The 23688-nt window shown below is 57.3% G+C and overlaps 2 protein-coding genes across 11 annotated transcripts in view; one reads left to right on the top strand and one right to left on the bottom strand.

Annotated features, from left to right (window-relative positions):
* Nucleotides 1-3104: 3104 nt before the first annotated feature.
* Nucleotides 3105-8913, bottom strand: CD19 (CD19 molecule). 7 transcript variants are annotated; one of them, XM_032326794.1, is made up of 15 exons: nt 8765-8907; nt 8268-8522; nt 7762-7965; nt 7339-7653; nt 6208-6318; nt 5926-5974; nt 5578-5666; nt 5030-5143; nt 4789-4893; nt 4632-4700; nt 4466-4525; nt 4312-4368; nt 3674-3766; nt 3465-3572; nt 3105-3311 (listed from the first exon to the last, which is right to left on the bottom strand). In XM_032326794.1, exons 1-14 carry the CDS (start codon nt 8850-8852, stop codon nt 3475-3477), a joined length of 1707 nt encoding a protein of 568 aa, XP_032182685.1. In that variant the 5' UTR covers nt 8853-8907; the 3' UTR covers nt 3105-3311; nt 3465-3474. The 7 variants fall into 7 exon arrangements, with proteins under 7 accessions (XP_032182685.1, XP_032182686.1, XP_032182687.1 ...); XM_032326795.1 differs by having other exon boundaries at nt 6208-6315; XM_032326796.1 differs by having other exon boundaries at nt 7339-7632.
* A 4605-nt stretch (nt 8914-13518) lies between these two features.
* The window catches only part of RABEP2 (rabaptin, RAB GTPase binding effector protein 2), a 28177-nt gene continuing 18007 nt past the window's right edge, over nt 13519-23688 (top strand). For 2 of the 4 annotated variants that reach the window (XR_004281674.1, XM_032326801.1), the window contains exons 1-12: nt 13524-13725; nt 14191-14400; nt 17429-17586; nt 19726-19836; nt 19924-20271; nt 20489-20584; nt 20697-20795; nt 21646-21801; nt 22576-22753; nt 22887-22898; nt 22981-23036; nt 23256-23372. Coding sequence is in view for 3 of the 4 variants with exons in the window: in XM_032326801.1 (XP_032182692.1) it covers nt 13665-13725; nt 14191-14400; nt 17429-17586; nt 19726-19836; nt 19924-20271; nt 20489-20584; nt 20697-20795; nt 21646-21801; nt 22576-22753; nt 22887-22898; nt 22981-23036; nt 23256-23372 (1602 nt within the window). In the remaining variant the exon portion in view is untranslated. Of the gene's footprint in view, nt 13726-14190; nt 14401-17428; nt 17587-19725; nt 19837-19923; nt 20272-20488; nt 20585-20696; nt 20796-21645; nt 21802-22274; nt 22754-22886; nt 22899-22980; nt 23037-23255; nt 23373-23688 lie in introns of those variants that run through there. The other 2 variants (XM_032326802.1, XM_032326803.1) reach the window with 2 other exon arrangements.

Here is a 23688-nt window from a genome sequence, read left to right as displayed (position 1 = left end):
AGCCTTTGGCCACTCTTGGTCGTCAGGCTGAGAGCAGAAAGATTGCACCCAAAATCCTTCTGCCAGCCTTGGGCCCCACCTAAAGGCCGCTGTCAACCATGGAGGCCGGGGGTGGGGGGGCGGTGTGCAAGGACCTTGGAATGTCCCTCAAGCCTCCTTCTCCAACTTTGCTCAAGAGCTAGAAGTGGTCGGGCCGCTGCCAAAAAGCAGGTCATGTGGACACGGAGAAGCTCTGGACTGTGACTTCGTCCTGGACAAGTCTCTGCCCTGGAAGGAGCCCCAGTCCAAACGATCTTGGTGCCCTCTGGCTCCTGGCACATAATACTGGCTGCTGGCTGAGTGCTTACTACAGCAGTGTCTAGAGCTTTCCATTTCATTTAAGACTCATTAAGGTAGGTATAATTATTATCCCTACGTTACAGACGTCTGTCTGCAGCACGGAGAACTTGAGGCACAGCTAGAGAGGGCTGAGCTGGGATTCGAACCCAGATAGTCTGATCCCAGAGGACTGGACTAGAGCTGGAATACCTCTGCTGCTTAGCTCTGCCCCCGCCCCCTTCCACCACACCTCCCTGGGTGGCCCAGGAGGGGCGCCATCCTCTAGGGGCTTTCCAAGGCGGTCCTCTCTCCTCCTTCCGCACTCATTTCTGGAGCTCCTGATCGCTGCCACCACCTGGCTGGGTACCAGGGGCACAGAGAAGACCCGGACATGGATTCACCCCCAAGAAGGCAGGATGTTTTCTCCCGGAGTCACCTGTTCAGATGCTTCAGGCCCAGGCAGGAAAGCTAAATGGAATAAAGGAGGTGGGTGAAGGGTAATAGGGAATGGCAGGGACTGTGGCAATAGGGAGAGCTTAGGGACGCCTGGGTGGCTCAGTGGTTAAGCCATTGCCTTCAGCTCAGGTCATGATCTCCGGATCCTGGGATGGAGTCCCGCATCAGGCTCTCTGCTCAGCAGGGAGCCTCCTCCCCCCGCCACAACCCCTGCCTGCCTCTCTGCCTACTTGTGATATCTATCTGTCAAATAAATTAATTAATTAAATTAAATAAATAAATAAAATCTTTAAAAAATTTTAAAAATAAACAAAATCTAAAAAAAAAAAGCATCTGCCTTCAGCTCAGGTCATGATCTCAGGGCCCTGGGATTGAGCTCTGCATTGGGCTCTCTGTTTGGCAGGGAGCCTGCTTCTCCCTTAAAAAAAAAAAAAATCTTATTTATTTGACAGAGTACAAGCAGGGGGAGTTGCAGGCAGAGGCAGAAGCAGAGGCAGAGGCAGAAGCAGGCTCAAGGCGAGAATCCATCAGGGATGCTGGGATCCCAAGAATTGGGGTGTTGTTGTTGTTTTTAGGATTTTATTTATTTGCCAGAGAGAGAAATCGAGAGAGCACAAGAGTACAAGCAGGGGGAGGAGCAGGCAGAGGAAGAAGCAGGTCCCTGCCAAGCAAGGAGCCCAGTGCAGAGCCTGATGTGGAACTCGATACCAGAACCCTGGAATCATGACCGGAGCTGAAGGCAGATGCTTAACCAACTGAACCACCCAGACATCCCAGGATTGGGGTTTTAAGCCCCACATGGGGACAGAGGTTCAGCGGAGGCCCCAAGAAAGCACAGAATGGAAACCGCACGCCTCGCACAAAGCGAGGAGCTGAGAATGGGCTGTCTGTCCTGGGCGCAGAAGACAAGAAAAAAAAAATCCATCCACAGACCTTGGGATACAGTACAGAAGCAAGTCACCCAACAGGGAGCGGATGGGAAAAGCCATGGCAGGAAATCAGAACCCCGAGGTTCACCAAAGCATGGACTTGGATTCCAACCAAACCTCTGGAATGAACGCCTACTCGGAGATTCGTGAATACAATGGTCAGAAACCTGTGTTGCCTGTAAGACGGTGGCAGAAACCAAAGCAAGCTGGCCCCCAGGGATGGCAGAGGAGCCCAGGGGACTCAGGGGACTCCTGGAGGCAGGAGAAACACAAAGAGGCCAAGAAACCTTCCGGTGGTGAAATGAAACTCACCACCCCATTGTAGAGATCCAACCCATTGTACAGGTAATAGTAACCACACCGTGTCCCTCCCTCGTGCTGTTTTATAACTGGGGGTTAAGCAAGTTACCCGAGGTCAGTTAGCAATCGAAGTGTTTCGCTTCTCTGTGACTCCATCTTCTCAGCTGGAGAATGAGAATAATTTTAGCATCCCTCCCTCATAGGAGTTGCAAAGATAAAATGAGACACGACCTGTAAAGCACTTATTAGAACCACGCCTGGTACGTAATAATAGTGTTAATACAGAGAAAGTTAAGTTTTAAAGGTTCAGAGATAAAGAAGAAAGAGCGGCTCTTGAAAAAAATGGGACATTATGAAGAAAGAATTGGAGCATTAAGAAAAGGAATTCTGGAGGGGCGCCTGCGTGGCTAAGTCGGTTAAGTGTCGACTCCTGGTTTCAGCTCAGGTCGTGATCTCAGGGTCATGAGATTGAGCCCCACATCAGGCTCTGTGCTCCGTGGGGAGTCTTTCTGTCCATTTGCCCCCAAATCCCCACCCCTGCTCATGTTCTCTCTCCCCCTCAAATAAATAAAATCTTAAAAAAAGAAAAAAAAAGAGGGGCACCTGGGTGGCTCAGTGGTTTGTGGTTTGAGCCTCTGCCTCTGGCTCAGGTCATGATCCCAGGGTCCTGGGATCCAGCCCTTACAACTAGCGCTGTGAAGCACCAGCATGTGGCCTCAGACATGACCCTCAGCCGGACATTCATTTTCCCATCTACAAAATTGCAACAAGGGAGGGTGTCAAGACGGAGCATAGGCTCTGGGATTAGATTGTCAAGAATTCGAGTGCGGACCCCAGTGAGGCAAGCTGTGGGCACATTCCTTAGCTTCTCAGCCTCCGACTCTCAGCTCTGAACTAGGGTTGTTTATGAAGATAAAATGAGCGAATATACAAGCGAGGGAGACGGGCACAGGTCCAGCCACCGGAGGGAGAAGGCCCCTTTGTACCTACGATGCGGCTCTCCCTCCTCTGCTGGATTCCAGAAGCGGATGCGGGTACAGGCATCCTCCTGGGGGTACAGGCATCCTCCCCCCCCCCATACAAGGGCGTTACATCAAAGGATCGGAAGGAGTCATTGAGTTTATTGGGGGAGTGCAAGGGGAGCCAAAGTTTCATTGGTACACACACACCAACACACACACACACACACACACACACACACACACACAAATACACACATCTGAGGCATCGCTGCTCCAGCAGATGACTTGCTCAGGGTCCCAGATTTCAGAATCAGGTATGGATCTCCGGGGCCTAAGGAGGCCCAGGCTATGGAGAAGAAATGGTGACGGGGAGGTTCCAGAAGCCCGCGCCCTGAGCACCCGGCCTTAGGAACCCTTTCCCCTGTCGTGCCCGAGAACCAATCCCACCCCTACTCATCTCCCTTTCTCCCCTTTCCTTAAAGGGCCGTTCCCAGCTCACCTGGAGGGACTCATCTAGTGCTCCAGGCGCCCATATGACCCCCTCCTCTCCAGGCTGGTTCTGGCCCACTGAGATTATCCATGTCCATGTTCTCATAGGAGTCTGCATCTGATTAGGACCAGGAACAGCAGGAATCAACTAGAGCCAGCAGGAGGCTGAGAGGGGGGTGAGACCCAGGGGACAAAGGGGACAGAAGCAGAAACACCCACCTTCCTCATGATTGGGACCAGGCTGGGCCCGAACGGAGCGGACTTGGGGGGTTGTATACAGGATTCCTCTCATATCCTCGTAGGACTGGGAGCCTGCTTGGGCAGGAGAGTTGGAGGCCTAGAGCCAAGCTGGGCTTGGGGAAGGGATATGCAGCCTAAGACACAGAGGGAATCTGAGGGACAGAGGAAGGTGGAGGACTTGACCCAGGCTGTACTGGGAAGGAGAGAGCAGGGTCGCCGTCAGATTCAGGACCCTTGTTAAGGGTCTGGTCAGATGTGGGTTAGATTATGATCACAGTCAAGAAGAGAACCTGCAGAGGTCAAAGTCAGAGTCGTGAGGCGGTTGCAGAGACAACTGGGGTCAAGGCTGCGGTTTGTATGGGGCTGGGGTGAGGTGGAGGTCAAAATCCAAGTAGGAATTGCACTGGGACCAGAGCTGATGTTTATAGTTAGGGGTGGGGTAAATACTGGGATCAGGATTGGGGTTGAGGTTAGTGTTAGGAATCGATTCAAGGCCAGAATTACACCAGGAGTCAGAGTCAAGGTCAAGGTTGAGGTTGAGGTTGAACCCAGAGGCGGAGCTGAGCACCAGGTCAACCCAATCTGCCCAAGACAGGATGGTTCCTAGCATTTCTCACCAAGAGAGGTTGCTTCCCTGCTGGGGTCCCAGGCTGACCCATGGGGGCTCAGGAAATCTAGAGAAGAGAGGGTAGTTATTTCTCCTGGCCTCCAGGTCCCCAATACACACACCCCCCACACGCCCCACATTAATGGGACTGTCTTCACACTTGCCTGCCGTCCTGGTGACTGGCTGGGCCAGCTCTTCATCCTCATTCTCGTAAGACTCGGCTGCTGCAGGAAAAAAGAGAACTCCGGGGACCATTCTTGCGCCTTAGGGGCTCCACAGCCGTCTGGGTCCTCCCAAGCCTCCGAGGCCCCCCCAAGAACCCTGATTTACCGCTGGAGAAGGAGTCTGCATCCTCAGGACCCAAGGCTCCCTCCTCAGGGTTCTCATAGCCGCTGCCATCTGGAGGAGAGAGAGAGGGGGGTGTCCAGCGAGGGCCCACAGTCCACTGGGGAGCAAGCGGGGGAGCCGCGGGGGGACGCGGTCTTACCCTGGGAGAGTCGATCCTGCCCGCGGTTGGAGTCATTCTCGTAGAACTCGGAGCCCTCCTCGCTGTCTGGCTCCTCGTAGGCCTCCCCTTCCTCCTCTTCTGGGCCTGGGGTCGGGGACGTGAGTGGGAACCGAGTCACCGCCCCCTTCCTTCAGGCCCCAGCCCGGAATTCCTGCCGCAGACCGCTCCAACATCCCTCCCGTGAGGACGCCGCCCCCCCCCCCCGCCCCCAATCCATCACCTGCCGGCGGTGGGCTCCGGGACCCGGCGGCTGCAACCTCCGGGACGTCGCTGCGCGGGCTTCCGTAAGCCTGGACGGCGGCTCCCAGGCCTGCAGCCCACCTCAGGGCGCGTCCTGGCCGGAGGAGCGTTGGAGCGGGAGAGAAGCGATGGGGGCGGTCACGACTAAGGGTCTGCGAGGCTGGGCAGGGCACGGGAAACTACCCGCTCCAACCGGCCCCTGGACTCTGGGTCCCGGACCCTCGCCCGGAGCGGAGAGGGCGGGATCTGCGCCTGGGGGGCGTGGCCTCAGTCTCCGGGCTGGGCGGTGCGACGCTCGGAGCCCGCCTTCTGGTCCCGCGCCTGGGGGGCGGGGCACTGCGCTCTGGGGGCGGGCTCAGGTGCTAGGGGCGGGGCTCGAGTCTGGGCGGGACTCCGCGTCCCAGGGGCGGGCTCTTTTTTTCTGAAGGCGGAGCTCCGAGCTCGGGGAGGCTGGGCGCTCCGGGGATTGGAGCGACGAGAAAAGGGGTGGGGCCCTAGCTCGCCGAGAGACCCGGCGGCGCCTCCTACCTGTGCCGGAGGTGGGAGTGGGAAGCGAGAGCACGTTCCCGTACTGATTGTGGGCCCCGCCCCCCGGGGGAGGCGTCACTTTGAAGAACCTGGCGGAGAGAGGGGAGTTGCCCTGTGAGGCCGGGCCCTCGATGGAAACAGAGTGCTGTGCATTTAGCTCCTCTGTTCTTGCGCAGCCCGCGGAGGGGTCTGGGATCACCCCCGGGAGGTCTTCACAAGGGAAGGAAGCTTTAGAGCTGGGCTTGGAAGTTTGGGCGGTATTTCAACGGAAAGGAAAGGAAACAGTAAGTGCAGAGCATTGAGCAGAAGTGCAGGGATGGGAGACTGCGGGGGCGCCGGCGTCATTACCTTCTGGTGGGATCGGTCATTCGCTTTCTTTTCCTCCTGAGTATTAGGGCTGGTGAGAGTTAAGGGGCGTGATCAGAGGAGGCAGGGTGAAGATTGGCGGGGCGCTGGGGAGGTCCCTTGGGTCAATGGAGGGGAGGGGACTTCAAAGTCCAAGGGGCCCGGTAAGTTTGGGGGTCGGTTTGAGGTATGGGATGAGAGAAAGGTGGTTGCTGGAGTAGCGGGTATGAGCTGTGCTGGGGAAGATGGGTAAGGTGGGCAGAGGGGCTGGGGGGCATGACTGACCTCTTCGAAGTCGAAGAAAGCTCACCAGGGAACCCAGGCAGAAGATCAGGTAAAGTAATGGCACAACAGGGACCTTCCAGCCACCCGTATCCAGCAGCCAGTACCGTACTGCTGGGGAGAAGCAGCTATGAGACGGGGACCCCAGGCTGGCGTATTGGTTCCCAGCCTCAAGACCTCAAAGGGCCAGAAGTCTGGGAGACATGGACAAGACACAGATCCTCAAAATGACAAGCTACAAGGGGAAATGGCCTCCCTCCCTCTGAGGTCAGGGACTGCGCCCCAGAGCCTGAGCTGGGGCCTGGGGCCGTATCTGTGCAACAAACCACGACCATAGTCAGACTCTGTGTTGGGATTCAGGGGAGCGTGATGATAAGCTTCCTGCTGCAGTTGAGGACAGTCGTGTGCAAAGTGAAGGTCAGAGTCAAGTTCACAAGATTAAAGGTGGGAAGCAGCAATGTCCTGGAGGGAAGTGTGGAGTCAAAGTCGAGGTTGAGTTTGAGAACGGTCGTTAGGGTAGCATGGGAGGATTGAGTTAAAGGGGACAGAAGGAGCAGCACACTGTGACCAGTCTGATGGCTAGATGGCTGAGGAAAAGGAAGGATACCCAGGTTCCTGGCTTCGGCCCGTGGGCAGGTGGTAGTGGCTTTCATATACCCAGAGACACCCAAAAGACCACGCTTGGGGAAGATGTCGCCGATGTCACCTTTGGTTTTGTATATGTTGAGCGGGGACATCAGAGGACAGGAAATGGCCGGGGGTGAGGTGTATGGAGCCTGGAATTGAATCACTAAGGCAGGGTGGCCTAAGGAGGTCAGACAGAAAGAGAGTGTAGACAAAGACAAGAGAAAGTGCTGAAGGGATAAGACGATGCCTCCGAGCTCCAACAGTGAAAAGTGGGGGAGGGAGGAAGACCCTAGAGAATGGGAAGGAGCAACCAGCGGTAGGAAAAGACCCAGAGAAGTAGTGATGTGGAAACAAGGGAGAACAGAGGGGAGTCAGCAGTCAGTGGAGAAGCTGGGATTTGGGGTGGGTCTGGTACTAGCTCTCAGTTTGGGGGTGCCAAGGTTGACCGACTCCCAGTTCTTCCCAGTAGCCCCCACCCAGGTGCCCCACAATTGAGAGAAACTCTACCTGACTGGGCAATGACCTTCAGCTGCATCTCCTTGGTCATGTTGCCGTGGTAACAACGATAGATGCCAGCATCTCGAACAGTGGCCTGGGGCAGCAACAGAACAGCCCCTCCCCTGAGGGTGCCCAGGACCCACATCTCTCTGCCTGGGGCGTCCTCCCTCAGGTTTAAGCTCAGCAAGGAGATGTTATGCTTCTTGGGGCGCACGTGGGTCCAGGAGATGGGGCCTCTGGCCACGGAGGCAGGGGGCACCTCACAGGGCAGCCAGAATGTGGAGCCAGGGGCCACGGTGAGGTCTGGGGCAGGGAGAGCCAAGGCTAGGAAAGTGTCAGCCTTGGGGTCTCCTCCCCACAAACCCTCCAGTTCCCAGTCACCATCCCCCGTCCCTGGAACCCCCACTTCCTCACGTCCTCCAGGCACCTTACCTTGCTTGAGGCTCTGATTCAGACGGTCCCTGGGCAGGGCACATTCAGGGTCGGTCTCCCAGATCTCAGGGTGGTCTTGGGCCCACACGTACAGCTGGGAGCTTGTGGGATAGCCAGAAGGGGGCTTGGGGCCCTCTGAGGACCTGTTCCCCAGGCCGCAGCCCGAGTCATTCAAGGCCGAAGCATTCCACCGGAACACCTCCCCTAGGAAAAGACCCAGGACCAGATACGGACACATCCAGGAGAGGCGAAGACATACAGAGACCCAGAAAAGCAGAGACAGAGAGGAAGACCCCGAGAGAGAGAGACGAGAGTGAAACACCGAGCAGCTCGGGGCTGAAGTCATGAAGCCGCAGGAGCTCTGAGGGGCCACCTCGAACAGCTGCGTGCCTGTCCCTCGGCCCTTCCACACCCTCCCTACAAAGCCGGTTTGGACAGCCCGCCCCCATCTACGGCGGGTCTCCCTCTTCTCATCACCCCCCCCACCGCCCCAGCCCGGACCTCACCACTGCCCGCCACGCTGACTGTCCAGCCAGACTGCCAGGCCTGCTCGGAAGGGGGCCCCAGCTGGCACAGGTAGAAGCCCCCCATCTGGTCGGAGACGTTGAAGACAAGCAGCTGGACGCCCAGGGACCCCTTCTGGATGACCACGTCTTGGGGCCCGTGGCCCAGATCTGACTTAGACCCATGAAGCCAGGCCTGCGGCTCAGGGGGACCATCTGAGGGACTGTTGAGACATGGTAGCTCAGCTTTGCCTCCCTCTGAGGAGAGAGAGAGGGAGGGAGGAGAGGAAATCTTCACCCTCTTGATTCCTCACACCAGGTCATTACCCAAGGACTCCACCAGCCGGGAGTGGAGGAGCTCTGAGTCCTCCCAGCCCCTCCCTGAGTTTTACAGACCACAAAATGAAGGCCTAGAGAGGGCAGGTGACTGGGCCAAGGGCACCCAGCCAGCCCCGCGTTTCCAGCCCCAACTCTCTCCCATCTGTCCCTTCTGGACATACCTTTAGCATTCACCAGCAGTGTCTTCTGGGGCCGGACTCCCTCGGGGGTAAGGAAGAGGAGGAAGAAGAGGAGGAGAGGAGGTGGCATGGCGGCCAGACTCCCCGGGGCGCCCAGCTTGGCCGCGCGGGGGATGCTGGGGCAGGCGGGGGCCTGGGGGGGCACTGAAGCATGAGTGCCTGTGGGGGCGGGCGGGCGGGCAGTCCCCTGAGGGAGGAAGGGGTGGTCACACCTTCAGTCCCCTGCTCCATGCACGCCTCCAGACCCACAAAGCTTGTCTCCTCCCTGCCACGCTTGTATTTTCATCCGGACGCTTACCACCGTGTGAAAATGACCTTGGCTGTGTGTCTGCTGGTGCACTTTCTGTTCCTCCCACTAGAATGGAAGCCCTTCGGGGCAGAGCCTTGGTCGTGCTCAACGCTGTACACATCATGGCTCTGGGACGGTTCTTGGGGCATCACAGGCACCCAGCAAATATTTGTTGAATTGAGTGGCTGCACACAGTAGGCCTTCACGTAATGGGAGACCGCCCCAGCCAGCGGCTGAGAGCACAAGCCAGGTTGTGTGCTCAGCCGTCCTGAGATGATCAGTGAGTGCCCTTTAGTGTCCCACGTCTCTGGGAAGCCTCTGCCTCAGTTATGGAAGGAACGCCTTTGGAAACGGGGAAATCGAGGCCCCCCAAAGGTCAGGGTGTTGCCTGAGCTCACACAATGAGCTGGTGGTCTAATGAGCACTAGAACTCAGGGGTCTGGACTCTGAAATCTGTGCTTCCACCCTCCCCGGTGCAGTGTCTCTCCTTCTTCCTCCTCTAGCTCTCTCTCTCTCTCTCTCTCTCTCGGCCTGTGTGGATGTTATGTCCATCTTTCACTCCGCTGTCACTCAGGGAAAGGGGTCCAGAGACCCAGGAGACCTGCTCACTCAGTTGCCCGTTCCCAGGCCCGGCTCGCTGGGCTGCAGCTTCCTGTTTGCTCGAGGCAAACCCCACGGGACCCTCCAGCTGGCAGGGCCCCCACTTCCCTTTGGTTGGGTTGGGGCGGCTCGGAGGGGGAGAGTGAGGCGTTGGGGAACGCAGACCGTGAGGCGGCAGGACTCTGCTTGCCTTTCAACAAAATCTCTCCAGTCCCCTTCCTTAACTTTTAGGCCGCCTTGGGGCCACTTTTCAGACTGGAGCAGATCAGTCCCCAGCTCTGAACGCTGTGGTGGCTTTTTCCGTACCTCAGATAAACACTGCCAACCGTGGCCGCCAGCAGCCTGAGTGAGGCTGCTGTGAACTACAGTCCCCACCTCAGCCCTCCACGGCTCTGCCCCACACAAAACCTTCGAGCTCGCTTCTCTTCCTCCTGGATCCCTCCTTGGCTCTTTGCTCCCCCGGCTCCTTCTCATCCCTCAGGCCTCCATTCGAACGTTACCTCCTCAGAGAGGCCTTTCCTGACCCCCTTGGTACTTCTGATTTCACACTCCTGTTTTCTTTCCTTCCCAGCATTTGCCCCGTCCCAAACATGCTTGCTTCTTTGTTGATCTGTCATCTGCTTCCTGCCCCCAGAATGTTCGCTGGCTCTTCCACAACAGGGATCTTGCCTGTCTTGTTCTCCGGCATCTAGTAGGTGCTCAGGAAGTATTTGTTGGCTCAAGTGGAAAAGTTCCGAAAGGAAAACTAGGCCAGGAGGGGGAGCTCTCATGCTGAACCACTTCCCCAAATCTAGGAAGCGAGGTCAGTTACAGACCCAACAGAAAAGCCCTCATAAGAAAGAGTTGTCCAGTACAGGCCCCAGCAGGAAAAGAGGTACATCTGTGGTTGCATGGCCTGCAAGAAAGTGATCCCCCCTGCAACTCAGCCAATGACAAAGCATCATCACCCTGAAGTGCTTTTCTCCAGTGGACTTTCTTCCAAACAACAACTCCCAACTTCCTCCTTCTTTTCCCTAAAATAACATTCCTCTCCCTTGCTGGTTGGGCCAGCCTCTAGTTTTGCTGTAGCTTGCTTATCCTGAATTGCTATTCTGAAATCAACCCAGTTATTGCCGGGAAAGTACCTTTTATTTTTAAGGTCCGCAAAAGGAAGGAAATTAGGAAGAGCAAAGAAAACATTCTCTTCACGTCCCGCACACGCACTCAGTCACCAAGGCTAGTCCAATTTTCATCCCCAATATTTCTAGGATCCACTTCCTCCTCTTTTTGAAATCTTCCCTTCCAACCTTCAACAGCCTCTTTGTGAGGTGTCTTCTGTCCCTTTTGCTTTCTACCTACACTCTCCAGAGAAAGAACTTCCCTTGGTATTAGTCATGTGCATCTCCTGCTCAACAGCCTTCAAAGGCTCCCAGGGTCTCAGGATAAACTCCAGGCCTGATAGCTGACTGGAGCCTTATAGTCATCATTTCATCTTTTTTTAAATATATTTTTTAAAGATTTAATTTATTTATTTGACAGACACGTCACAAGTAGGCTGAGAGGCAGGCAGAGAGAGAGAGGAGGAAGCAGGCTCCCCGCTGAGTAGAGAGCCCGATGCGGGGCTTGATCCCAGGACCCTGAGATCATGACCTGAGCCAAAGGCAGAGGCTTTAACCCACCGAGCCACCCAGGCACCCCATCATTTCATCTTCTTCTCAAGAAACTCTGCCTCACACACACAGAATCTTAATCTTAGGGCAGTCCGCTACTGAGCAAGAGTTAACCTGGCCAGATTTTTTTAAGTTTATTTATTTGTTTTAGTGATCGCTACACCCATCCTAGGGTTTGAACTCATGACCTGGATCCTGGGATTAAGAGTCACTTGTTCCTCAGACTGAGCCATCCAGGGCCCCTAATCTGGCCAGGTTTGCATTTTCTAAAACTCCTGATGGATGCAGTGTGGAGGGGAGATTAGAGGGAGGCCAGAGAGATCAGTAAGGAAAGTATTCCTTCCTTCCTTCATTCTTTTATTCACCAAATGTTTATTTACCTTTTTTTTTTTTTTTTTTTTTTTTTTTAAATCAGGCACTGTGCTTAGTGCTGGGAAAACAACAGGGGTTAGGACACCTCATGGAGCTTTGACTCAAGTGTTGGGAACTTGGACCGGTAAAGGGTGACAGGTAAACAAGTTAATCAATAAACAATTTCAGATGGCAAGGAGTCATCTAATAGTGGACAGGTGATAGAGGTAGCTAGCTACTTGAAACAGGATGGTCAGGGAGGGCCTCAGTGAGGAGGTGGGGAAAAGCCTAGTGTGTTCAAATAAGGTCATGCTTAGTTTTGTTAGGAACTGTCACACTTTTTTTTTTTTTTTGCAAAGTTTATTTAAGTAATAAATATCCAACGTGGGCTTCAAACTTGGGACCAAGAATTACATGCTTTTCCAACTGAGCCACCAGGAACCCCAGAAACTATCATATTCTGTTCCAGAGTGACTATAACATTTACATTTACCATCAGGAATATAAGAGAAGTCCAGTTTTTCCACATACCAACCAGCATTTGGTATCATCATTCTTTTTAAATTTTAGCCATCCGGGGAGGTCTGTAATGGTATCTCCTTGTGGTTTTAATTTGCATTTCCCTAATGGCTGAAGATGGCGAACATCTTTTTGTGGGCATATTTGCTGTCTGTGACATCAGTGAGTTGTCTATTCCTGTCCTTTGCCCATTTTCAAAACTGGATTGAACTGGAAGATTTTTAAGCTGACACATGTTTTCGCAAAGATCACTCTAGTTGCTTTGAGAATTAATCAAAGGAGCCAAAAGGCGCCACAGGGGAGCTCTAAGGACGTGTTGTGGAAGCTCAGGGGAGAGAGATTGTGTTAAAGAAAGACGGACACCGGGGCACCTGGGTGGCTCCGTGGGTTAAGCCTCTGCCTTTAGCTCCGGTCATGATCTCAGGGTCCTGGGATCGAGTCCCGCATGGGGCTCTCTGCTCAGCGCGGAGTCTGCTTCCCCCCCGCCACCGCCTGTCTCTCTGCCTGCTTGTGATCTCTGTCTGTCAAATAAGTAAATAAAATTAAAAAAAAGGAAGAAAGACGGACACCTTCTGGAATATTCGGTCCGTCGGAGGTGGAGCTTGCAGGACTTAAAGGCTGCTGGAATGGACTTCACAGGGGTCGGAACGGGTCCGGGGAATGGGAATCAAGATTCTGGACTTGAGTCTGGGCCGCCCGGCCCCCTCCAAAGCAAGACGTCGGGTCGCCTGTCGGCCGGCTCGCCGATAGCGAGACCTCGACCTCGATTTAGGGCAGTGGCCCGGCGAGCAGAGGAGGGATTGGGGAGGCCCGGGGACGGGGCGCGGGGATTCGCAGCAAACTCCGACCGGCGGGGTATCCAGGCGGGGCTGGGGACGCCGAAGTGTCCGGTGTCTCCGGCGGACGGCGCGGGGCTCCTGCGCCCCGGAGAGCGGGGCCGACGCAGCCCTGGCCCGAGGGACGCTCCCCCGGGGCGGAGGCGCTGGCCCGGCCACAGCGCCCTGTAACGAGAGCCGGGCTCCGGGGACCGCGCAGGAGCTGGCTGCGGCGCGCCCAAGAGACCGCGAGAGCTTCGCCCTCCCTCAGGCTAAGGCCGGCAGGCGGCTCGGAGGAGGTGCGACCTGAGCAGACCGTCCAAGGTCACGCGGAACCGCCAGAAGGCCTCTGATGAAAGAACTTCTTGTCCTTCAAACCACCGCGCCGCAGGAAAGAGGGCGGGGCGGGGCGGGGAGGGGCGGGGCGGGGCGGGGCGGGGCGGGGCGGGGCGGGGCGGGGCGGGGCGTGGGCCCGCGGACCCGCTCGGGTTCGGAAATCTCCGGGCCGGGCTCGGCAATCAGCCGCCCGCTCCGGCCTGGGCCTCGAGCCAGGGGCCGATCCGGAAACAGCCGAGCGGATCCGGAAACAGCCGAGGGGACCCGGAAGGGGTGAGCACCGTCACCAGGGAGTGCTGGAACCCGCCGTTTGCGCGGAGGCGATGGCGGCAGCTGTGCCGGCGGCCGCGGGCGAGGATGGCCGGCGACGGCGGCCGGGGGCCGGTAAGTGAAGGCGCGTCCGTGCACGCAGGGGGCGGCCGAGCCGGAGGCGGGGCCGAGCTCGGAGCCGGCGGACAGGGGGATGGTGAGGGGAGACTGGAGAACGGGGCGGGGCCATGCCGTCTGGAGAGAGGGGGCGGGGCCAGCGGCCCGCGGAGGAGGGGGCGTGGTCCGGGGGGTTGAGGGGAAGGGCCAGTGGCAGGTGAGAGGTGGTCCAGTGAGGGAAGGGGCGGGACCATTGGAAAGGCGGGGTCTAGTCTGGGAAAAGGCGGGGGGGAAGGCGGGGCTCCAGGCAGCACATGGCGGCGCGAGGCGAGAAGGAGGCGGGGTCAGGTGAGCGGGGCGGGGCCAGGCGAAGGTGTGAGCATCGCCGCTGCAGTACTAGATTGTGGACTCCTGGATTTGATGGTTTCGGGTACAGGGGACCCGGGAGCGATGGGAAAAGAGGTTGATCCCCGTCCCCCACAGCCCTGGACCCCCAGCCCCAGGAAGGGGCGAAGCTTGAGGCCGAGTCAGAGGAGCTGGGCCGGCTGCGGGCGGAGCTGGCGGGCGCCCTGGCGGAAATGGAGACCATGAAGGCTGTGGCGGAGGTGAGCGAGAGCACGAAGGCCGAGGCCGTGGCTGCGGTGCAGCGGCAGTGCCAAGAGGAGGTGGCTTCGCTGCAGGCCATCCTGAAAGGTGAGGCCGAGAGCGTCTTCCCAGACTCCCCCGCGGCCCCATAAGAGCGAAATGCGTGGCAAGCAAGGGGTCAGGGGCCACTGATAGGCTGCAGGGTAGATTAGCCGGGTTGCCTAGCACAGGGCAGGCCTCAGGGCCCAGAGAAAGGGGTGCCCTTTTCTGATTTGCATAGAGGTGCTGCCCGTGCTAGAAGCAGCTCTGTGAGTTCCAGCTAAGTTTAGCTCCCAGCTTCTGCCTGTTCCCTTGCCACGTGTCATTTCTTGTCCCTCACTGATGACCGATCAAGCCTGAACGATGAACAGCTTTTCAGTTCCTGGAACCCGCCTCCATCTCCGCGAGTCTAACCCTCTGGTTTCCCGCCTTCCCCAAGCACCTGTGCATTGGCACTGCCCCGTACATGTTCAGGCTTCCCTTCCACTCTCTGTCCTTGAGATGCACCAGCTCCCCGCGCCCCAGACCCCCAGCCCCTGCTCTAATTTCCCCTTTCTCCAGTCAGAGGCCAGAGTCTCTGAAATAGCTTCCAGTCCTGTCCTACCCCTCGGCTTCTGTGTCCCCTGCGGAAGCGACAGCTCTCCTGGACTGTGCCCCAGCCTTCTCACAGGCCTGACTCTGTAGTCTAGCCTTGACATGGGCTTCCAGAGTGAACTCCCTAAAACTCCCAGCTCACCATCTTATTTCCTTTTCTAACAACCACTGTTGGCTCCAGGCTTCTCTGGGCCGTATTTCCCACATTTCAGGCATTCACATACCACCTGTGAGCCATGGTTGTCTCCTTGTTCAACTTACTCTGTTATCTACCCAGTGTTTGTTCTTCTTTCTTTTTTTTTTCTTAAGGTTAATTTTTTTGACAGAGAGAGACACAGTGAGAGAGGGAACACAGGCAGGGTGAGCTGGAGAGGGAGAAGCAGGCTTCCCATTGAGCAGGGAGCCCGACACAGGGCTTGATCCCAAGAGCCTGGGATCATGACCTGAGCCGAAGGCAGACACCTAACCACTGAGCCACCCAGACGCCCCTCAGTATTTGTTCTTTAAATAGATCCAATTTGGAGGGCGGGGAGCACATGGGTGGTTCAGTCAGTTAAGTGTCCAACTCTCGATTTCAGCTCAGGTCATGATCTCAGGGTCATAAGATCAAACCCCACACTGGGCACTGCACTGGGTGTGGAGCCTACTTAGGATTCTCTCTGCCTCTCTCCCTCTGCCCCTCCCTTAAAAAAAAAATAGACCTTTTTTTTTTTTTTTTTTTTAGATTTTATTTATTCATTTGACATAGAGAGAGATCACAAATAGGCAGAGAGACAGACAGAGAGAGAGGAGGAGAAGCAGGCTCCCTGCTGAGCAGAGAGCCCAATGCGGGACTCGATCCCAGGCCCCTGGGATCATGACCTGAGCCGAAGTCAGAGGCTTAACCCACCGCCCCAAAAAATAGACCTTTTTTAAAAAAAGAAAACTCATACATTTATTTTATTTTTTTAAAAAATTTTATTTATTTGTCAGAGAGAGAGCACGCACAAACAGAGGGAGAAGCAGGCTCCCCGCTGAGCAAGGAGCCCAATGTAGGGCTCAATCCCAGAACCCTGGAACCATGAACTAAACTGAAGGCAGATGCTTAACTGACTGAGCCACCCAGTAAATAAACTTTAATGTTTATTTTAATGTATTTTTATTTGAGAGAGAGAGCGGGAGGGGGGCAGAGGGAGAATCTCAAGCAGGCTGAGTTGATCACAGAGCCCCATGCAGGGCTTGATCTCATGACCTTGAGATCGTGACCTGAGCTGAAGCCAAAAGCTCAACCAACTCTGCCACCCAGGTGCCCCAATAGTTAATATTTATTGAGCACTTACTATGTGCCAGGCTCTGAGTTAAATACTTTATGAGTATTTATTTAAGTCATCTCTGTACCCAACATAGGACTCAAACTCACAATCCCAAAATCAAGAGTTGCCTGCTTTTCTGACTGAACCAGTCAGGCGCCCCAATTTATGAGTATTTAATCTTCATAACAGTCTCCATGAGGTTGGAATCAGGATCTGTTCCCATTTTGCTGGGAGGCTCTGAGGACCAGAGAGGTTAGATAACTTGCCTAAGGTCACAGAGCTAGAAAGCAGGCAGTCTTTCCAGGAAGTCTGGAAAGAGACCTTTAGTTCTAATGTTGGTACATGTTACAATAAATAACTGCAAATAAACACTGTTGGGGCTCTTGGCTGGCTCAGTTGGTGGAGCATGTGACTCTTGATCTCGGGGTTGGGTTTGAGCCCCACATTGGGTGTAGAGACCCCTTAAAATAAAAATTAAAAAAAATCTTTAAGCCTGGGGTGCTCAGTCAGTTAAGCGTCTGACTCTTGATTTCAACGAGGTCATGATCTCAGGGTCGTGAGATCGAGCCCTTCGTCAGGCTCCACAGTGTGCTCGGTGCTGGGCGTGGAGCCTGCTTAAGATTCTCTCTTCCTCTCCACCCCCATCCCGACTCGTGTATGCACACTCCCTCTCGGAAAAAAAAATTTTTTTTTTTAAGAAAAAAGTGGCCCTGTTCCACCCAGCATCACCTCCACCTCCCACTGACCTGTAGGATGAATTCCAAACTCCTTGGTGTGGCATTCATGGCCTCGGGAGGCGTCCGCCGCCACCCTGTCCCCCCTTTCTGGCACCTCTCCTCGGGCACCTTCACTCCAGCCTTGCTGCGTGCCCAGCCTGCCGCCCACCGTCCCGTTTCCCAGCTCTGAGCCTTTTCCTCTGCTCCATGACCCTGTCTGTCCTTTGTCACCTCCACGGCCTGGCAGCGTCCTCATGGCCAGGCAGGCAGAGCGAAGATTTCCTTCTTCTGGGACTCAGAAGCCCCAGGAATGGTCCTTTGGGGCCTGCTGCATTGTAACTGTTTCCACAGCGGCCTTCCCCATCAGAATGGGGGCTTCTGATGTCAGCGTTCACGTCTGATTCAGTTCTCGATGACAGCGGGCCCCACTTGTCACCCGGGGGTAGAGCCGGCATGCCTGAGCCTTCGTCTCCACTCCCTTTCCCGCCTCTCCAGACTCCATCAGCAGCTACGAAGCGCAGATCACTTCCCTGAAGCAGGAGCGGCAGCAGCAGCAGCAGGACTGTGAGGAGAAGGAGCGGGAGCTGGGGCGCCTGAAGCAGCTGCTGGCCCGGGCTCACCCCCTGGACTCCTTGGAGAAGCAGATGGAAAAGGTTGGGGTTTGGAAAGACGTTGAGGCAGCCGGGGGGTGGGGAGGGAACCATGAGGCACTGGTAAAAATACTGGGAACCCAGTAAAAATTGTAGGGGTAGCTCATAGTAGCTTTGTACTTGGCAGAGTCCTGGCTCTCCCACTCGCTGGCAGGGTGGCTGGGTTTGTTTGCCTCCAAAGTGAAGGAGATGATGCAGGGGAGGAGCTGACACCGAGGACAGCACTCGTGCTCTGGGCACTGAGAGCACTGCTGGACAGAGTCTGTCTCTCTTGTCTTTCCCCATGAGACCCATTTCACAGATGAGGAAGGCGAGGTTCAGAGAAGTTCAGGAAGTCGCCCCAAGTTATGCACGGAAGAAAGCAGAGGAGGGATTTACATATCAAGGCAGCCTGGTTCTGAAATTCTTGTTGTATTTTTTTTTGTTTTAAATGAGTCATTTATTTATTTATTTATTTGTCAGGCAGCGATCACAAGCAGGCAGAGAGGCAGGCGGATAGAGAGCGAGGAGGAAGCAGGCTCCCTGCTGAGTAGAGAGTCTGATGTGGGACTCGATCCCAGGACCCTGGGATCATGACCTGAGCCGAAGGCAGAGGCTTTAACCCACTAAAGCACCCAGGTGTCCCTAAAATTCTTGTTCTTAATGTCTGTGGCTTATCACCCCTTCCTTATTGGTGTCCTTGACCATGGGAGGCAGCTGATTTGCCGAACTCCGTCTTTCAAAGCAAGTTCACATCATTACCTCGTTTGATCCTTACGGCAGCCCTGCGAGGTAGGGTAGGTGCTTACTGCATCCATGCAGGACGAAACAGGCTCTGGAAGAAGACCTTGGGTAGAAAGACAAAGATCAAAATAGCCCAAGAAAGGAGGCTGGCAGCCCACATTCTCAGCAGAGGCAGCTGTTTGCATTCCCAGCGATCCTAGGGAGCAGGGCCACGGCGGGTGAGGGATCGGGGCCTGGGGATCAGGAGCCCAGTGCAGTGAGCAGAAGGACAGCAGGCCTGGAGTCCGGCAGCTCGGTTCTGGCCCGCCTCCTGTGTTCAGCCATTGGCCACCCAACGCATGGGCCCCTGCACGGTGTGTCTTTCCGGGCTTCAGATGGGACCAGAGATGTTTGTTTTGTTTGGGCCTGTTGCAGCTGTTCACATAGAGATTTGGAGGGCTAGAAACTGAGCCTGCCTGAGACGGGTTTTTGAGTGATTCAAGAGGTACAGAAGAAGATGGGAGACTGGCAGGTTGTGGCCTTGGATAGCGGAGTGGGTGACCTAACACCCACAGGAGGGGAAATGGTGCTATGAATGGTTCAGATTTGGCCATACTTGGGATAGAGGGGGCTGTGTGACAACCAGGTGGAGATGGTCAGAGACCATTGATTGGCCCTGCAGGTTCAGCAGGGTCCCAGACCTGAAAACAGACCAAAAAGAAATGGCCAGCAGGTGGGAGTGGGGGGAGTAAAGGACATACTAGGATGAGATTTAAAAACCCAAATCAACCGTAGCTTAAATAAGATAGAAGTTTTTTTTTTTTTTTTTTAAGTCCACAGATACACATTCTGGGACTGATAATCAGCTCAACAAGTCCTTAGGAACCCAGGTTCCTCTTCTGGCACTGTTTTGCCATAGATAGCTTATTGCCTTATGGTCCAAGGTGGCTGCTAGTGTGCCAGCCATCATGTCCACACTCTAACAGTCAAAAAAGGAAGAGGAGTAAAGCACACCCTCTCCCTTTAAGGAGTTGTCCTGGAAGTTTGCATTAACATCTCATTAGCTGGAATTTAGTCACATGGCCATGCTTAGTTATAGGGGATCTGAGAATTGTAGATGGGGTTGTAGAATTTAGGGCATGTGTCCAACTACAAATGTGAGCGTCTGTGATAAAAGAAACAAGTGAAAGTGGATGTTGGGGAAGAAAGGGATGAGGAGTGATTGGCCCCCAGGCGGATCGTTGTGACCCTGGCCCCTTTGCCTCCTGGGGAACCTGGGCAAGGCCCAGAGCCTCTGCGTTCTTATTTACAAAATGGGGATGGCTAGTACCTTCTTGGGAGGATTACAAGGGCTGATGTGCTTAGAGAGGAGGCTTGGAACAGACCTGAGGGGTCCAGCTGCTGGGAGGGGGCTGCTGCTGCCTGACCCCCTTCCTGCAGGCCCACGAGGACTCGGAGAAGCTTCGGGAGATCGTGCTGCCCATGGAGCAGGAGATAGAGGAGCTGAAGGCGAAACTGCTCAGGGCAGAGGAGCTGATTCAAGAGATCCAGGTGAGGGGGCGGCCAGGGGGTGGCTGTGGGGAGAGGGGGCGCCTCAGGACCCTGGCCCCCCAGCCTCTTCCCTGCCCCTTCCCCTAGAGACGTCCCCGGCATCCCCCTTCCCTGCACGGCTCCGCGGAGTTGCTGCCCCGGTCCCGGGACCCGTCGCCCCCGCTGGAGCCTCTCGAGGACCTGAGTGCAGACGGGGGTGCAGCGGCCGAAGCCTTCGCCCACAACTGTGATGACAGTGCCTCCATCTCTTCCTTCTCCCTTGGCGGCGGGGCCGGCAGCACCTCCCTGCCCCGCAGCCGCCAGGCCCTGAGCCCCGAGCAGGAAGAGACAGCTTCTCTGGTGTCCACGGGCACCCTGGTCCCCGAGGGCATCTACCTGCCGCCTCCCGGTTACCAGCTTGTCCCGGACACCCAGTGGGAACAGCTCCAAACGGAGGTGAGCAGAGGTGGGGGAGCAGCCTGCCGGGGGCGCTCGCAGCCTTCTCTTCCTCCCCCGACAGGCTCACTGAGCCCCTACTGTGTGCACGCCTAGAGCTAGAACCGGGGATCAGGCAACAGAAGCAGGGCGGCCCGCTGGGAGCTGCCCCCCGCCCCCAGGTGCAGAAGGCAGGCCTCCACTTGGAGGCCAAGACTGAGGCCAGCATCTGTGGCAGGGGCGGCAGCTGCAGAAGGACCTGGAGAGAGTCAGCCAGGAGCGGGATGAGCTGCAGGAGGGTCTGAGACGGAGCAACGAGGACTGTGCCAAGCAGGTGGGGCCCGCTCTGCCGCCCCCGCCACCCCCCTCCCCTGCCCTGTCCCCGGCGGGGCCCCGGCCACCTGCCTCCCGGCCCCGACCTCAGCCTCCCCTCCTTCCGCCCACAGATGCAAGTGCTCCTGGCCCAGGTCCAGAACTCAGAGCAGCTGCTGCGGACCCTGCAGGGGACTGTGAGCCAGGCCCAGGAGCGGGTTCAGCTGCAGATGGTGAGGGCTCGGGGCCGGGGCCCGAGGAACAGGCGTGCGATGGGAACTGGCTGAGAGGGGCCCACAGAGAGGTCAAGGCACCTGTCCTGCCCCACCCTAGCCCAGCCACTCCCGCCGCGCCCTGGAGTCAGGCCGGGTGCACAGAAGGTGTCCAGGGCCCACAAGTCGGAGCCCTGGCCTGGCCTCTTTGAAATCCAGGTGGTGCGACCTCGCTCACAGCGTCATGCGTGATGCTTAAAAGCGAGGCTTGCAAATTCAGGTGTTCCCCAAGCCGGGAAGTGGAAATGATTCAGTCGGGCCAGGAGTAGACCAGAGGGAGCAGCGTGGCAAGCCTGGAGGCCCGCCTGGGGCTCTGCTGCCCTTCGGCTCTGTGATGGGAGCCTCCACGGGACTGCGAGCTCGATGTTGGCTCGTTTTCTGATTCGTCAAGAGGCCAGGAGCCCGGGTGCTTCTACGTGTCGCCAAGCTTTTAAAGTTGGTAACTGAGAGCGTATGGACCCAATGGAACGCTCGAGGTGGCCTGCCCCTTGTGACCTCTGAGCCATTGAGCAGAGTGTATAAAGAGCTTGGGGGTCAGGGACGTCTGGCTGGCTAGCTGGTGGAGCGTGCGACGCTTGATCTCGGTGTCAAGTTCGAGCCCCACACTGGGCACCGAGACTTCTTAAAAAAAGAAGAAAAAGAGCCCGGGGGTCAAAGGCACTTAATAAGGTGCTTCTTTCTTTCTCCGCAGCCGAGGGTGTGGGCTTGCTGGCCATCAGCGCCGTCGGGAGGAGGGTTCAGGGTTTGGCCTCATCGGGCGCTGGCGACGCCCTGTCCCCCTCATCGCCTCCTGCTGAATGTCCGTCCACAGGCAGAGCTGGCCACGTCACACAAGTGCCTGCGCCACGAGGTGAAGCGGCTGACTGAGGAAAACCAGGGGCTCCGGGCCGAGCAGCTGCCGTCTTCAGCCCCCCGGGCTCTGGAGCAGGAGGAGGGCCCCGAGGAGTCGCTGCCCAGCTTGGTGCCGGTAAGGGGCGGGTGGGTGCTGAGAGCGTGGTGGCCACCCCGCTGGCCCTCTGCCTCCACACGCAGCAAGGCCAGGGGACCTTGCAGCAGACCCGGGCGGCTGTGTATTCGCTGCACCCCCTTGGCCAGCTCCCTCGATCCTCGTCTGAAAGAACGGGAGCACAGCGCCCGGCCTGGGCGTGCAGAGGGCGGGAGTCCGCAGCATGCGCGACGCCGAGGAAGCGGCGACTTCGAGCGAGCCGCAAAATTGAACTGATCGTCAGCTTGGTTTATAAGGAGCGGTCGGCAGGGATCCGGGTGTGGCGTTTGTTGACTGAGTTCATTAGAAGCGCGAAGACCAGACCCCAGGCCCCTTGCCCGCCCCCGAGAGCCATGGTGGCTGCCCCCGATGCACGCTCCCCGTGCTCCCTGACAGGAGCTGTCCTGACCTTTGTCGTTCCCTTGCTCGATTTTGGTGTCTTTTTTATTGCACAGACACACCTGCCTCGACAGCGGAGAGCTAACTTGGGTTGTTTGAGCTTTACAAAGGGGTGTCCTGCCCTGGGCATGCTGGGGGGCACCCTCCCTCGGCGCTGTGCCCAGGGGTCCTCCAGGCCCGGTGGCGTGGCTGCCAGCAACACTTCACTGCTGTCTCTGTGCATCGCCTCCACTCCTCATGCCGGGCACTTCGGTGGCTTCCCTTTCACGTGTCCGCCCAACCTCCCACCCCCACCCCGGGACGGTGGCCCCTGTGGCCTCCTGCCCACCCCCCGGCAGTGACCGGCCTCCCCTCCAGGAGCTGCAGCAGCTGGTGCGTCACACGCGGCAGGAGGCACGGGCCCAGCAGCAGGCCCGGGAGCACGAGGCCGAGCGCCTCCGGATCGAGATCGTGACCCTGCGGGAGGCCCTGGAGGAGGAGACGGCGGCCAGGGCCAGCCTGGAGGGGCAGCTGAGGGTGCAGCGGGAGGAGACAGGTGAGGGTCGGGGAGCAGAGCCACCTCTGGCCTTGCTCCCGGGGGGTGGGGGGGCACCGCTGGGGCGCCCGGAGCAGGGAGCTGGTATAGGAAGGAGGAGCCCTGACCTCTCTTTCTTTTCCTTTCCACGCAGAGGTGTTAGAGGGTGAGTACAGGGCTGGAGCCCGGCCGTGGGGGGTCAGGAAGGAGGGCGGCCGTGGGCCTGACAGCTGGCCCCTGACTTCCAGCCTCCCTGTGCAGCCTGAGGACGGAGATGGAGCGGGTCCAGCAGGAGCAGAGCAAGGTGAGGCTGGACTCTGGGGCCAGAGGCCCTGACAGCGGCGCCTCTCCGCCCCCTCCTGCCCTTGCTGCCCCCGTGACGCCTGGTGGCAGGAAGCCCAGCCTCCCAGGAGGTCCGAGTCGGGGTGGTGCGGAAGGAGCTCCCCCGCGCAGATGTGGCGTGTCCCCAGCCGCACACCCTCCCGTGTGGCGCGAGGCCCCAGCCCTGCGTCCTGTTCCCCAGGCCCAGCTCACAGACCTGCTCTCAGAACAGAGGGCAAAGGTGCTGCGGCTGCAGGCAGAGCTGGAGACCAGCGAACAGGTCCAGCGGGACTTTGTACGACTGTCCCAGGCCCTGCAGGTACGGCGTGTCCCCTCCCCTCGGCAGCTGGGATCCGGGTGGCTCAGCCGCGGCCCCACGAGGACAGCCCCCAGTCAGGGGTCCTCGTCCACCTCCCGAGGCTGGCACCCTCCTTCCCCTGGGCTGCTGCTCAGACGCATTTCGGGTCCCCACAAGCCCATCTCTGGGGGACGTGTGGAGCCCTCGGCCCCGAGCCTGGCCTTCAGCTGGTTGGCTCGGCCCCTGCCTGCCCCTGCCCACCCTGGTCAGGCTGCTCTCGTAGGACCCGTTTCTTCCCTTGAATCCTGGTTCACTGTGAGCTGGGGAAGGGGGGTCC

The sequence above is a fragment of the Mustela erminea genome, chromosome 20, assembly GCF_009829155.1.
Source record: "Mustela erminea isolate mMusErm1 chromosome 20, mMusErm1.Pri, whole genome shotgun sequence".
Lineage (NCBI taxonomy): Eukaryota > Metazoa > Chordata > Mammalia > Carnivora > Mustelidae > Mustela > Mustela erminea.
Note: the sequence above shows the minus strand (reverse complement) of the source record. Positions and strands in the feature narration are given on the sequence as shown.